The 14,390-nt window shown below is 39.9% G+C and overlaps 1 protein-coding gene across 5 annotated transcripts in view; it reads left to right on the top strand.

Annotated features, from left to right (window-relative positions):
- Window positions 1-14,390, top strand: part of PHACTR1 (phosphatase and actin regulator 1) — a 258,904-nt gene that overhangs the window by 133,417 nt on the left and 111,097 nt on the right. Inside the window, exon 1 of one of the 5 annotated variants that reach the window (XM_060682102.2) lies at window positions 13,472-13,816. The exons of 3 other annotated variants lie outside the window; for them this stretch is intronic. In XM_060682102.2, the coding sequence (XP_060538085.1) occupies window positions 13,558-13,816 (259 nt within the window). In that variant the 5' untranslated portion in view covers window positions 13,472-13,557. Of the gene's footprint in view, window positions 1-13,471; window positions 13,817-14,390 lie in introns of those variants that run through there. One more of the 5 variants, XM_060682104.2, reaches the window with a different exon arrangement.

A 14,390-nucleotide genomic window follows, 5' to 3' on the forward strand; every position in this document is an offset into this window, starting at 1 on the left:
CCTTTAATCATTCCATAGTGGGGTTTCCAAACATGTTACCATCATGCTAACCTCCTCTGAACTTTCTCCTTTTTGAACCATGTTACCCAGAACTCAAAACAGTATTCTTAGGGGGATCAAGGCAGAGTTTTATTCAAATACTTTCTATATGCAGATCTGATCTAGTGTTCTAAAATATATATATTTGCTCTTGAAAGTAGAATAGAATAGAATAGAATAGAATAGAATAGAATAGAATAGAATAGAATAGAATAGAATAGAATAGAATAGAATAGAATAACAGAGTTGGAAGGGACCTTGGAGGTCTTCTAGTCCAACCCCCTGCCCAGGCAGAAAACCCTACACCACTTCAGACAAATGGTTATCCAACATCTTCTTAAAAATTTCCAGTGTTGGAGTATTCACAACTTCTGCAGGCAAGTTGTTCCACTTATTAATTGTTCTAATTGTCAGGAAATTTCTCCTTAGTTCTAAGTTGCTTCTCTCCTTGATTAGTTTCTACCCATTGCTTCTTGTTCTACCCTCAGGTGCTTTGAAGAATAGTTTGATTTCCTCTTCTTTGTGGCAACCCCTGAGTGATCATTGTATTGACAGAATCCATATAAGCGACATATATTCATTGCATGATTTTATCTAAGCTGTAACTAAACATATCCTAAATTGGATATATTGTAAATATATTGTAAAAATGGCAGCCAAATATGCTTCACTCAGCTATCTTTGGGGCAGAGTGAGATGGATAATATTTCCATTTCTCTAATAACAAATGCAGGGATTTTAAGTGCTAGATGTGACGGCTGTGACAAAATATGATAATGTGAAACCACTTCGCTATTCATCCAACCATTTAGTTCAGCCCTTTTTCAGAATATTCCACACCATTTTTGCACCTTATTTTTTCCTTTGTGCAGCTGTTTTGGAAGACAGTGTTGTATAAAAGGTTGCTGTAATTTGTTTAGCTGGTTGGCTGGTTTTACTGCTTCTTTCATCTTACATGTGTCTATACTACGTCTAGCACTTAGGAACATTTTCTATTTATTTATTTAGTCCATATAGAGATCATTCCGTTGCTTAGTTTTGACAATTTTCAAACACATCTGCCCTTGCCTGCCACAGTCCTTTGCAGTCTATCTTGTTAGACATTAAACTCTCTTTATTTACTTATTTTGAGCAAGATTAGTTTGGATAAGGGAGGACAGCGGATCTGAAAGAGAAAATTAATCACAACCCATTGACATCCATTAAAAAGCAAGCTCTTTTGAAATCTCGATTCAATTACTTGTTCTATAAAGGGTAACTTTCAGTTTGACAAAACCCCAGAGGTTAAATGTGATGAAGCATGCAAAGAAAGAAAGGAAAATGAGAAGCCACATCCTACGCAGGCGACAAGATTGTGTAATACAGCATTGTTAACTATTATGACAATATATTTCTTTTGACTTTGTATTTATAACATTAGCATTAGCCTTTTGTTTCTCTCTGTTATACATTGTGTGGGTGTCCTTGATTATTTAAAATACACAGGCAGCTCTACTTTTTTCCATGCTGAGAGCAACCATATACTTTGCAGTTGCCAAATCACCGCATCTAATTACATCAGGTGCTGGAGGACCTGACTGTGAATCAGAAATATGGTCCATGCTGTGTTTGACATTGTGATATCTTCTGAAAGACATTGTGATATCTTCTGAAAGAACCAGGTGATCTAGCTTAACGTGGGAGATCTAGATTCATAGCTTGGCAGCATCCTTACCCGTATTACTCTGAAAGTGGTAGCAGAGCATTAAAAAAAAATTGATGTAACTCATTGGCAATCATCCTAGGGCTTCGGTTGTGACAAAAGCAGTTTTCTGTCTTCCAACAACCGGGCAGCAGAGAAGAGGAAAGTTGTGATAGACTGAGGGAGGGAGGGAGGGAGGGAGGGAGGGGAAGGAAGGAAGGAAGGAAGGAAGGAAGGAAGGAAGGAAGGAAGGAAGGAAGGAAGGAAGGAAGGATTCTGTTATCAAACCTTGCAACCAGAAAGCATAATTCCAATAATTTTTCTGGGGTCTGTTTCCTGCTTTGTCCCATCTTAAAGGGCTGACAGTAGAAGAGAGAGAGAATGGAGGATATTTTCATGAAACTCACAAGATGCTAAAAATTGAAAGGGGGAAGGAAAGGAAGGCAAGGTGACTGTCTCTGAAGGCCATTTACTCAGAGACTAGCAAGTTTCTTTGTGCAGTTGGTTGGCCACTGTGAGAACAGACCGCTGGACTAGATGGATCAGGGTGTCAGACCTGCCTCAACTTGAACCTTTAAGCAATAACAATCCTTGACTCCATTTGCTGAGAAAAATATAGTTTACTAAAAGTCAATTTAAATAGAGTAAATCAAAGCCAGAACTGAAATTCGCGTGCCCAAATCCCCAAGTCTAACTTCCCTTCTCTTAGGTACTTCCCCATGTTGACCTTCAAAGGTCCAATCAAATTCATAGAAGATATTTTCAGAATGTTTTCAAGTATGGGTTGAAATGCAGCTGCAGTTCATTCTCAGTTGTCTGACCTTGAAGTTGCATCTCCAGCCAATACAGTGAACTTTTCATTACCTCAAGGGTAGCCAATGGGGAAGTATTCAAGATATTCCCCCATTCCATCCAGTCTCCCTGGAGTTTATGGCAGACTGGAACCAAGCAATAGCAGAGTGCAGGCGCGAGGTGGCAGTTCTGACACAGGGGTTGTTCCAGCAGAATATTGCTTATGTTCTTACGTTAAAAGAAGCAACTACTTCATACTTAGGGAGTTCTCCTGTTTAGGGCTTAATTCGCTAGGCTTATTCTTTCTTAGTTTCAGACAAGAAGCTACAATTATATTATATAGTCACATATTACATGCATTCCAGTGTCCAGATTGTTTCATTTGAGTACTGTTTTTTTCCCCTTTCAGCAAGCCACAAGATAATCTGAATGGTTTAAATGAACTATTGTTCCTTTTCCTAATTACTAGTCCATTATGAAATCTGATGGTTTTAAAACTAAAGACTCTAGCAATATGATTTGTTGGATTCCCACTCAACTGAAGCATTGACAATTTCTTTTGAAACATCTGGCCCCAGACCAGCTACATACACTGTGTTGCAGATACATTTCTTATTTTCTGCAGTGCAGACTAAAATGTGGGCTGACTTGCATGTGGATTTGCATCGAACCAGCGACACTGTAAGTGCTGAGCTCTTTCTATGATCATCTGCTCATCATTTTTAGTTCTATGAGGCCATACTAGACGCGATCTAAATAAGATTCAAATTACTTATTCAGAGCGCTTCAAAGGAGTTGATTTAAAAAAAGACCCCAAACATAATGATTAGCTTTGTGAACTGAGTTATGATTATGACTTACCAATCAGCTGCAATCTTGATATGCTTGAAAACATGTGCAACATTTGTAAGACTGGGTGCCATACCAAAACGAATATTTACATTGTTTTATTAAGAATTAAATATATATGTATCAGCCTTTATATCCAATTGCATTTCAAAGACTCAGCTAAGGGAAGGGAGGGAAAGTTGGCTTCGGTGTCAAACCTTTGCAAATTTTACTTCCCACGTACTTACTTCTGATTTCTATCCTTGGGCTGTAAAAGGCAGAATAAGAGAATAGATTTTATAGCATTCTTCGACTTTTGCTTAAATTACTAAATACTAACTAGCCTTTACTATTTTTGAAGCACTCATTCTTCTTCATGCATCATTGTACTTTATAAGATCCAGATGCTAGGTTCAATGCCTATATTTAAAATTTCAAAATATATACCCTGCAATCTAATGTCTTTCTGTATACAATTACACTATTTAATGAATAAACATCTGAAATATATGGGTATGTATGCATGCATGCGTGTGTGTGTGTATGTAAGCAATTGTTCTTGAATCTGTGGTATTTCTTAAATAGTCTGGTCTGTGGACCTTGAAAATTGATAAATCCCTAAGAATTATTCAGGTGGAAATGTAATTATAATGTTGGCAGGTGGGGGAGGAAGGAGGAGGAAGAGGAGGAGCATTTGAAGGACTTTGGATCAGTTAGGGGAGAAAATTAGCACCTCAAGTTTCACCAGGTCTCATTTTGCCCTGTGGAATTCCTGTTGCCTCCCAGCAAATAGCCCCTATCCTGCTTAATTTTGGATTGTGGTCTTTCCCTTTCCTGATGTAGCTGTTATGCTAATAGAAGCTGGTCATTCTTGAGAAGAGATCTGAGCTAATATTCTTTATTAAGCATTGGGAATATGAACTGATGTATCAGATAAATATACTGATATGTCAATAATCCTCCAAAATGTGGCACTCATCCATTTCAGATTGGAAACAGTTTAAAAAAAAAAAAAACTGGCTTTTAAAAAAATCACAACATTTAAAGGCCCCTGTGCTTCCTTCTTCACATTTTATCAGCCTTATCAGGCAGGAAATATAACCAGATAAGCTTATTCTATTTTATTATAGAAGATCCGTGGTGGTGCAGTGGTTAGATTGCAGTACCTCAGACTACTTCTCTTGACTGCCAGCGGCCTGGAATTTGGCAGTTCAAATCTCACCAGGCTCAAGGTTGACTCAGCCTTCCCTCATTCTGAGGTCGGTAAAATGAAGACTCCAGATTGTTGGGGGCAATATGCTGACTCTGTAAACCGCTTAGAGAGAGCTCTAAAGCACTGTGAAGTGGCATAAAAGTCTAAATGCTATTGCTATTGTAAAACTACATTAAACAGAATCTTGCAAGTTTGAAAATATAGTTCTCCTGTTACCCTGTTTACAGCCTGAGAAACTAGTGAGGGTGACTTTTGAGCCTCTTGTCCCACCCACTATCCAGCTGCAGGCTGTCTGACATTCCCTAGGCAACAACATCACTTTGCCCCAACTCCCAAGGCCTTTCCCACATACCATGCAGTGGTGGTTGCTACCGGTTCTCCCCAGATTGGGCGAACCGGTAACAGCGGTGGGAGGCTCCGCCCACCTGCCCAGACGCTTCTGCGCATAAGCACACACACAAGCAAAACGGTAGCAACGGGATTTGCAACCCACTACTGATACCATGACATGTTTTTATCACCATATATTTCATGAAAAGCTACAATTTCATAATAAAATGTCTTAATATACAATCCTACGATGATACTGCGTCATCTGTACAAAAGTATTTTCCATAAAACATAATCACATTTACCTTCATCCAATTTTATTTATTGATTTTATCAAACTTATATAGCTATCTGACAAATATGACCCGCGTAACAATTTTACCAACCCAGCATGCTTCAGATATGTTGGGATGACAACTCTTGGAATGCTGGGATTAGCCCATTTGTGGATTGGGGAAGGCTGATTTAGAGAAACGGAGTGTCAGTTGAGGCACAAGCAGCCTTTCGGGTATCAGTACAATTAATGTTAAGCAAAAGAAAAAATAAAGGCAGGAAAACAAACAAGATTGGCACAGGATGCAAGATTACTGGTCCCAAAGGGGCAGATTCAGGAAGGCATAATTTGCTTTAGGACATTTGGTGCAGTTAATTCAATCCAAAACAAAACAAATTGAGGCAGCCTATATTTCCTCCTTTGTGAAGCCAGTTTCAAATGTGCCTTGTATCAAATCAACATCAATACAGTGTATTACATGTTATGTTATCCTTCTGCCAAGGACCTTAAGGTTATATAATTCTCTCTTTTTTTCTTGCAACAGTCCTGTAAGAGCTACATGAAATGAAAATGTAGATACATGGAAGATTATGCTAAAAACAGGGTCCTGCCCTAAAATATAATTATGGATTTGAACACCATTCTCCATAGTCTATACCGTACTAGTAATGTTTACATGAACCCCTTAAAACACACTATTTAGATAAAATTTTCCCATCCCTGATATTTAAAAAAGAGTTTTAAATCAGTGTGGCACAATAGTTAAAGTGCTGGACCAGGATCAGGGAGACCCAGGTTCTTGGCTTGTGATCCATGCAGAGGGGGGAAATTCCTTAAAAGATTAGAATTTTGTCTCCAGGTCTATATTTGTTTCATTACCCATGAGATTGGTATTATTAGAGCAGTTACACAGATAACTTAATTGTATTTGTTTGGGAGTACTTTACTTCAGTACAAAAATCATACCTGCTTCTGTTTATCTAGATTTTCCTAGCATCTCCTTTTTATAGCAGACTACAGCTTCCACCATTACTTCATTTGCCTGGCTAGCTAGAAATTGTGTCTGGTAAATGGAACAGTAGATGTAAAAAGCTACTTTGTGTGAAATCAGCCTCAAAGCCTGCTCTTTCAGCAGCAAATCAAGATAGTTTTTGATGTGTTTGAGGGGCATTCAGCTTCCATTGAATCAACTTCCCTAAAGAATTACCCAAACATATTGAAAGGGATGGATGGATGGATGGATGATAGATAGATAGATAGATAGATAGATAGATAGATAGATAGATAGATAGAGATAAGAGAGATAGATGGATGGATGGATGGATGGATGGATGGATGGATGGATGGATGGGAGAGAGAGAGAGACGATAGACAGACAGACAGACAGACAGACAATGATAAACAGACAGACAGACAGACAGACAGACAGACAGACAGACAGACATTTGAAAAATTATTGTCCAACCTCACCCACTGAAACTGTATGTGGAACATTCTGTGTACCTGGTTCCATGCAAGATCAGATTTTTTGCAATCAAAGTTTTTAGGAACTTAGAAGGTGGAAAATAAATGTGAAGTCCCTGGAATAAAGCCAGAAAGTTTAAAACTGAAGCAATGAAGATAAAGTAGAAATGGGGTGGGGGAGTATAACAGCAAGAGATCCTAGCAAAAAGAAATCAAATGGTAAAGACCATTTGGCTTAAGATACAAATTTTATGGTAACTATGGTCACTGGGTTTTATTTAAATAGTTGAAAAATTACAGTCTTTCCTCCCATTGATTTTAGTACTAAATGAAAATTTGATGCCCAGTTCTCAAGATTTCTCAACAAATTTACAATCTGTGTGGTTCTTACTAAGAACTAAAGATACTATATGGATTCATAGAATGTTAATCATTATATTGTGCAGTTATGAAGAATATCGAAATTCTCTATTAACTCCAAAAGATCTGTCAGAATCACTACAAGAAAGCAGGTCATGCTGCCAGGCAAAAAATTAGACAGCTACATGCAAGTTCCCCTTTCCAAAAGAACATCAGAGTCCAGACGGTCATCTGTCACAGTTGCTTTATTGGATCTTATGATGAGTAGTGAGTTGGATTAGATGACCTCTATGATCCCTCCCAATTCTACGATTTTATGAAAACCAATTATGCTGAAAATTAAATTCCAGGGTTTAAAAAAAAAACTTGAATATTTTTATGCCAAATGTTTTAAAGAAATTTATTTAGAAGTTATAAGGAAGATTCTTCAGGTGGAAATGGAGGATGACTCTAGATCCCGTTCCACAAGCTTCCACATTTCCATCAACTTTTGGTTCAGGCATTTCTTGGTAAAACAGAGGAATATGCATTTGTGCAGAAGGGAGTGATAGCCACAGAATGCATTAATTAAGTAGCCCAAAAAATATGTTGTGCTTTGTTTCCATGCTTTGGTTGCGAGCCATCCAAAGGTTACAAATAGAAATTGCAGGCCATTTGGAGAATAAACAATTTTGTCATTCTTTCTTCCATATCATCCCTATTCACTGCTAAATTTGAGGAAATATGATTTCTCTGAACATGACTGACAATTGCTATTAAATATCGCAGTATGTTGGCAGATGCTGTAAAAAGACTAATTTTTCTACAGTTCATTTTCAGCACTTTTTGTGTTTCACGCTGGCCTACAAACATATTCTCTTTGATGGACAGGGTTCACAGGGTCAATCGTTTTGCAACATTTATGATAGGTCGCTTCCACCTGGGGCCTTTTCACTGTTCCAGAAGTAACTTGGCACCTGTGCAGTCTCATAACATCACCTGCGTTTGATTGCTGAGCCAATACATTTCTTGCTCAACTGCCACGTGTTGTATTGAAAAGATGGTATTTCCATTGGCAGTGCTGAAGTTCTGCAGAGCTTGCAGGTAAGCTGTTTTTGCACTGGCAGGAGTTTGGCTTCTTCCACCTGGCATCTGAGCTTGTCAGCCATTCTCCATAGTTCAGTAGCTGTAGCATCATGCTGAGACAATGTCATCTCACTGGCCTTAATGGCAAATGATTTGCATCTCACCCTTCTCAACACACATTCATTTTGTTAGATCCGGCGCAGGGAAAAAAAGACTGGACCAGCTCGATACATTGATAACTTTATTAGGTACAAAGTAACGAGTCAAGACTGCTGGCGCGCTGCCGGAGCTCTCCTTATATTCGCTCCCGGCAGACGCACCGCCCCTTGACAGGGATTCAAATCTCCCGCCCGATGGCTGGCAGCCAATCAGGGCGGATGTCCTTATAAGGACATAACACATTTTCCTCTGGAAATCACTAGGCAAAGGCATAAAAATGTAGATGGGAGGTAGGACAGTTACTGGTAGCAATTTTTGCATTATACTCTTTGTCTGGAATGAAGACAACTGGTTCCTGCTGTTCTCAGCATTTTAAAGACAGCTGGAGTGAAGACTATATACAGTTTGGCTTCAAGCAGCTCTTGAGGGACTGGCAAGAGGTAACAATGTCAATATGAAAGCACCCATTGTTTGACATTTTGACCATTTTGTTTTAAGAGTAGCAGTCCAAAACCTGTGGAGAGCACCAGCTCAGAGAAGGTTTGGTTGGGTTGTGCGGCTCCACAACTTCGTAGATTTCCTGTTGTCTTAGCTTTACAACTGGTATGGGGGGGAGGAGCGGAGAAAAGTCTATATTTTCCCAACAGAGCGACTGGGTGATGTTGCACTGGTTCCTGTGATCACCATTTTTCTTTTAATTATGGTAAATTATACTTGATCGTTTGCTGTTTCTCCACAGAACCTGTCCCTATTCCAGACAGCGCTCACATTCTCAGCCAGTATAGCCACTGTTATGAAAGTCAGATATACAATAGTGGCCAAAATTGTGGAAACCTTTTGGGAAAAGTGTATTTTTGAAGTTTGATGGCTAATAACACCATTTTTATTTTTGGAGTTTCAAGATAATCATATTCCACTGCTGGAATGGCCTGGGAATAGCCCAGACCTTAACCCAATTGAAAATCTATGGAGCCGGCTAAAGAAACTTGTTAGTCAGACTCAGAAGCGACCCTGAAATAAAACCCAGTTAATAGAAGCAATCATTCAATCAATCTTGGTTTCACATTATAACAGCTGCAGAACTAAAAGACTTGGTTCGCTCCATGGGAAGATGTTGTAAGGTCGTAATTCATGCTAAAGGTTACCCAACTAAGTATTAACTGACAATTTTTGTATATCTCATTTTATCTATGGTGATAATTTTTGTATATCTTGTTTTTTCTACATGTTTTACTTTTTTTCTTTATACTATTCCAATAGCAAATCCTTCATAAAAGTTATTGCATTACATTCTTAATTAAATTATCTTTCCATTGGTATATAATTTTATGGTACTACTCCAAAAAAAAGTGGTGTCATTCGCTAGTTTTAGAAAATACACTTTTCCCAAAAGGTTTCCACAATTTTGGCCACTACTGTATCTAGTGATTACCAGGTATGGGTAGCTACTCTATCTGCTATCTGAACAAAAAGGAAAGTGTATAGCTGTGTTTTAATTTTTGTTTGCTTGATTTGGCCCTCTTAGCCTTTATAACTCATTACAACTTCATTCATTTATATTGATATTGTTTCCTGATTGCTTATTTGTACCCTATGACTATCATTAAGTGTTGTACCTTATGATTCTTGATGAACATATCTTTTCTTTTTATGTACACTGAGAGCATATGCACCAAGACAGATTCCTTGTATGTCCAATCACACTTGGCCAATAAAAAATTCTATTCTATTCTATTCTATTATTCTATTCTATTCTACTCTACTCTACTCTACTCTACTCTACTCTACTATTTTATTTTATTCTATTCTATTCTATTCTATTCTCAGGCATGATTTTTCTCATTTCTTTCTCATTTTCTACCGGTTCCTTCAGTTCCTTGGCCTGTTTCTTCAGATGGGAGCATCCCATAGTGTTCCATATTCCTTTCTCACGCCATCCTTAAGCTTAGTTTCCTTAGAGTGACCCAGTGTCATCTTGTCTTAAGCCAGGTGGGAGGGCAATGTTTCTTCTTCAGCCAGCTGTCTAGATTTGACAGATTTGGATAAAAGTTTTGTTTAAACTTTATTGAGCTTTTCATTGGCTTTCAGTGAAGGGGGGGCGGGGAAATCCAACAGATTTTTGTAAAGGATGATAAGTATAGTTTTTCCAGGTCAATGGCCCTTTGGAAAAAAGGGATGATGGGAAGGTATTCATCCTCAGATTAGCAGTCTAAACTGATTCAATTAATCTGCTCTTCTTTGTGTTGACCCTTAACAATCCATCCAGAGGGGAGGATCCAAGGGCAGATAGTGCCTGCCCTGCTCTCAGTCAGACTCTGCCAACTGTGGTCCATGGGTATCATTGTTAAAAGCAGGACAGCTATAGCTTCTCATATTTTAAAACACTAAATATTTTTTTAAAAACCGTATAAAAAATGAAAAGTAAAACAATTTAAAAGGTGAAATTAAACTTGATTTATTGAAAACAAACATCATCTTACCTTGGGTGTCAGTTGGCATAGGGACCTGAGAATTTCCTTCTCAACCTTTCACGGTATTCTCAAATTTTGAGAGAATTGCTGGACATGTTTGAAACCTACATTTGGATCTATCAATCGAAATTGGGGAGTTATGATCCAATTAGGGTTGCAACCTAGGGGACAGGATTAAAATATTTAGAATTTCGCCACCTATGGCTGTTTTTTATGCATAGTTCATTTCAAAGCCAATAAAACTTTTTTTTTTTAAGAAAGAAAACCTGTCCTTTTTTAATCCTGTTTTTAAATTCAAACTGGTGCACTTCATGATATCAGCAGCACAAGTGGGCCCTAAATGACTGTCCCCAGCCTGGATCCTTTCTCCAAATAACTTTTCTAAATGGATATGTAGCAACAGAAAAAAATCCCACGTGTATTTGAAAGAGTGGGAAAAAAATAATGGACTGGCGACTAGGGGGACACACACCCCCCCCGGTTCAGACAACCTGAGTGGTTACCATGGACACCAGGCAATTTGAAAATGACATACCCCCAGAGACTGGGATGCTAACAGATAGCAGCTGTAAAGATATGGAGCATAGATGCCTAAAGCTAGGCTCTTAAAAACTGAGCACAATGTGGCATGGTCTAACTTTGGGTATCTGCCCTTGTTCACACATTGTGCTACGTCATGGATACATAAATAAAGCACAGGGACAGGTTCTAACAGGCTAAACCAAATTAACCATTTGGTGGTTTAGCACAGCAGGTGTTCTCAGGGACTATGAATGTCAGCATTTTCTGTGACTTAGTATTTTCTCAGCTTTCTTTCTCCCCCCAAAAATAAATAGCAATAGCACTTAGACTTATATACCATTTCACAGCCTTCTCTAAGCAGTTTAGAGTCAGCATATCGCTGCCATGGAACCCATGGCAAAGCAAGATCTCTTGAATTATCCTAATGCCTTGCTGGTATGCACACACACCAACCTTTATAGATGTCTATGGAGATTCTCAGACATCCAGGTCATGGTTGTCCCAAAGGTGCTTTTTCAAGAGGCAACTAGACTTTCTTGTTTTTTCTTTGAAGACATTTCGCTTCTCATCCAAGGAGCTTCTTCAACTGACATTTCGCTTCTCATGCAAGAAGCTGAAGAAGCTTCTTGCATAAGAAGTGAAATGTCTTCAAAGAAAAACAAGAAAGTCTAGTTGCCTCTTGAAAAAGCACTTTTGGGACAATCTTTATAGAGCATCTCTTTTATACTGCCCCCTTTTAGTTTCTTCTCCTATTTTTCTATCACCAAAGTAGCTGAGATTCGTAAAGAGATTGGGGAGGGGAGATACTGAAGCCTCTGTTGCTTTTCACTGGGAGACGAATTAAAGAGTTCTTTGGCCTGAGGCATGCTGTGTGTAGTAATAAATCAAAAAGTAAGGAGTATCGCTTGGCACCATCACCTTTTTTGATTCATGTTATAAACTCTGCTGGTTGGGATTTCCCCACTATGCAGAGGGCATGGCTTTTAAGCGTAATTTAATTCATATTTTTAAGCCTCCTTGAAGGTTTCTTTTTCTAGACATGAAGTCATCTGTTCATTTTTCCTTGCCGCCCTTTAGTTCTCCACTTAGCACCTAAAACAACAGAATTGGATGGGACCTTGAAGGTTATCATCTAGTCCAACTCCCTGCACAAGCAGGAGAGTCTATACCATTTCTGACAAGTAGCTGAGTCCAGTCTCTTCTTGAAAACCTCCAGTGATTGGGCACCCACAACTTTTGAAGGCAAGCTGTTCCCCTGGTTGATTGTCCTCACTGTTAGGAAATTTCTCCTTAGCTCTAGGTTCCTTCTCTCTTTGATGAGTTTCCATCCTTTGGTTCTTGTCTTGCCTTTCTGGTACTTTGGTAAATAGTTTACCCCCTTCATCAAAATCAAAAAAGGAAGGAAGGAAGGAAGGAAGGAAGGAAGGAAGGAAGGAAGGAAGGAAGGAAGGTCTGCCAAGAACAAGTCCCTGAATCCCAGGTGCAGAAATAGAATACTAAACCATGTTTTTCTATTATTAAGTGGCCTTAATGGGTGGCAGCACCTTGCTTGGGCTCCAAAGCTGAGCTGGGCCAGGTCTCCTGTATGATGCAATTTTTTGCATTATACACTTTGTCTGGAATGAAGACAACAGGTTCCTGCTGTTCTCAGCATTTTAAAGACAGCTGGAGTGAAGACTATCTATGGGTTGGCTTCAAGCAGCTCTTGAGGGACTGGCAAGAGGTAACAATGTCAATATGAAGCACCCATTGTTTGACATTTTGACCATTTCCTTTTAAGAGTAGCAGTCCAAAACCTGGGGAGAGCACCAGCTCAGAGAAGGTTGGGTTGGGTTGTGTGGCTCCACAGCTTCAAGTTCTCATCTGAAGTGGGAAGTGGGAATGTCCTCTATGAAGACCCATCCCCTGAAGCCCTCCCAAAGCAAGCTGAACCTGAGGGAATATTTTTATAGTTCAGTGGGTTGAAGAGCAGCGGCTTCTCCTAGACTTGCAAGAGAAGCGTTTGCCTTGTGCTTCAGAGTCAGGAGCGGGATCAGAAAAACAGAGCTGTGGGCATTGCCAAGACGGGCAGGGATAGTAAACAGAGTTGTGGCCGGTGAGGGGTGTGAGCCTGAACAGCTCTGCTTAAAGACAGGAGGACCAGAGAGGTCACCCATAAATAATGCTTGCTTTCTTCCTTTCCTTTCCTTCCCTCCCTCCCTCCCTCCCTCGCTCTCTGCCTTCTCCTCACCATCCTCCCCTCCCTCCCCTTTTAATTCTAGTGTGTATTGAGGGGGATGAGGCTGAATGTGGCAGAGAGACGCTAGGGAGAGATAGAGAGAGAGACACATACACACAGAGAGAGAGAAAAGACGCGCGCATGGCGGACTCCACACACCCCAGGCGGTCCCGGGTGCTGTCTTGCTCGTCCTCTTCTGGCCGCAGAGATGGCTCTTCTCCAGCCAGGGCTGAGGCGAAGCCCAAAAAGCGAGCTTTCTATCTGGTGAGAATGAAGCCCCTGAAGGAGCCGGCGATCATCAACAACAACAACAACGTGTCTTTCGTGATCCACTGTCACATAGGCAAGGAGATCAAGCACATATGCAGCAACTGCAGTTGCGGGAAAGAAGCCCGTGACGGTGAGTGGGATGGTGATCTGAGTCGCGAGCAAGGAAGAGAGGAGAGGAGAGGAGAGAGGGAGAGAGAAAAGAGAGAGAGAGAGAGTGAGTGAAGAGAGAGAGAGAGAGAAGAAAGAGAGAGAGAAGAAAAGAGAGAGAAGAGAGAGAGAGAAGAAAGAGAGAGAGAAGAAAAGAGAGAGAGAAGAGAAGAGAAGAGAGAGAGAGAGAGAATAAATCTTTTTTGGTGGGGTTGGTCCATCTCCCAATTCTGGAAAGCTGAGCTTGCTGCTCCAAAGGAGGAGAGGAAAAAAAGCAGGCAGGGATTCAACGCCTCGGCTCGCCGTTTGGCATGACAAGCAGAGCAGAAAATAAATAAATAAAGCGCCCGCCCTTTTTTCTTTCTTTCTTTCTTTTCTTTTCTTTTTTTTTTAACTATCCCTTGCCCTGGTCCGTAGCGTTCCCGGGAAATGAATCCATAATGGTCTTTCTTGAGTGGGGGTGGGGGTGTCGTGTTTGTTTTAATAGCCACGGTTTTTGTTTTGTTTTTTTTCCCCCAGCCTTGGCACACCAACTTTTTTCCTCTGCCGCTCCTCCT

The sequence above is a fragment of the Pantherophis guttatus genome, chromosome 3 (genome assembly GCF_059756535.1).
Source record: "Pantherophis guttatus breed Tessera chromosome 3, ASM5975653v1, whole genome shotgun sequence".
Taxonomy (NCBI): Eukaryota; Metazoa; Chordata; class Lepidosauria; order Squamata; family Colubridae; genus Pantherophis; species Pantherophis guttatus.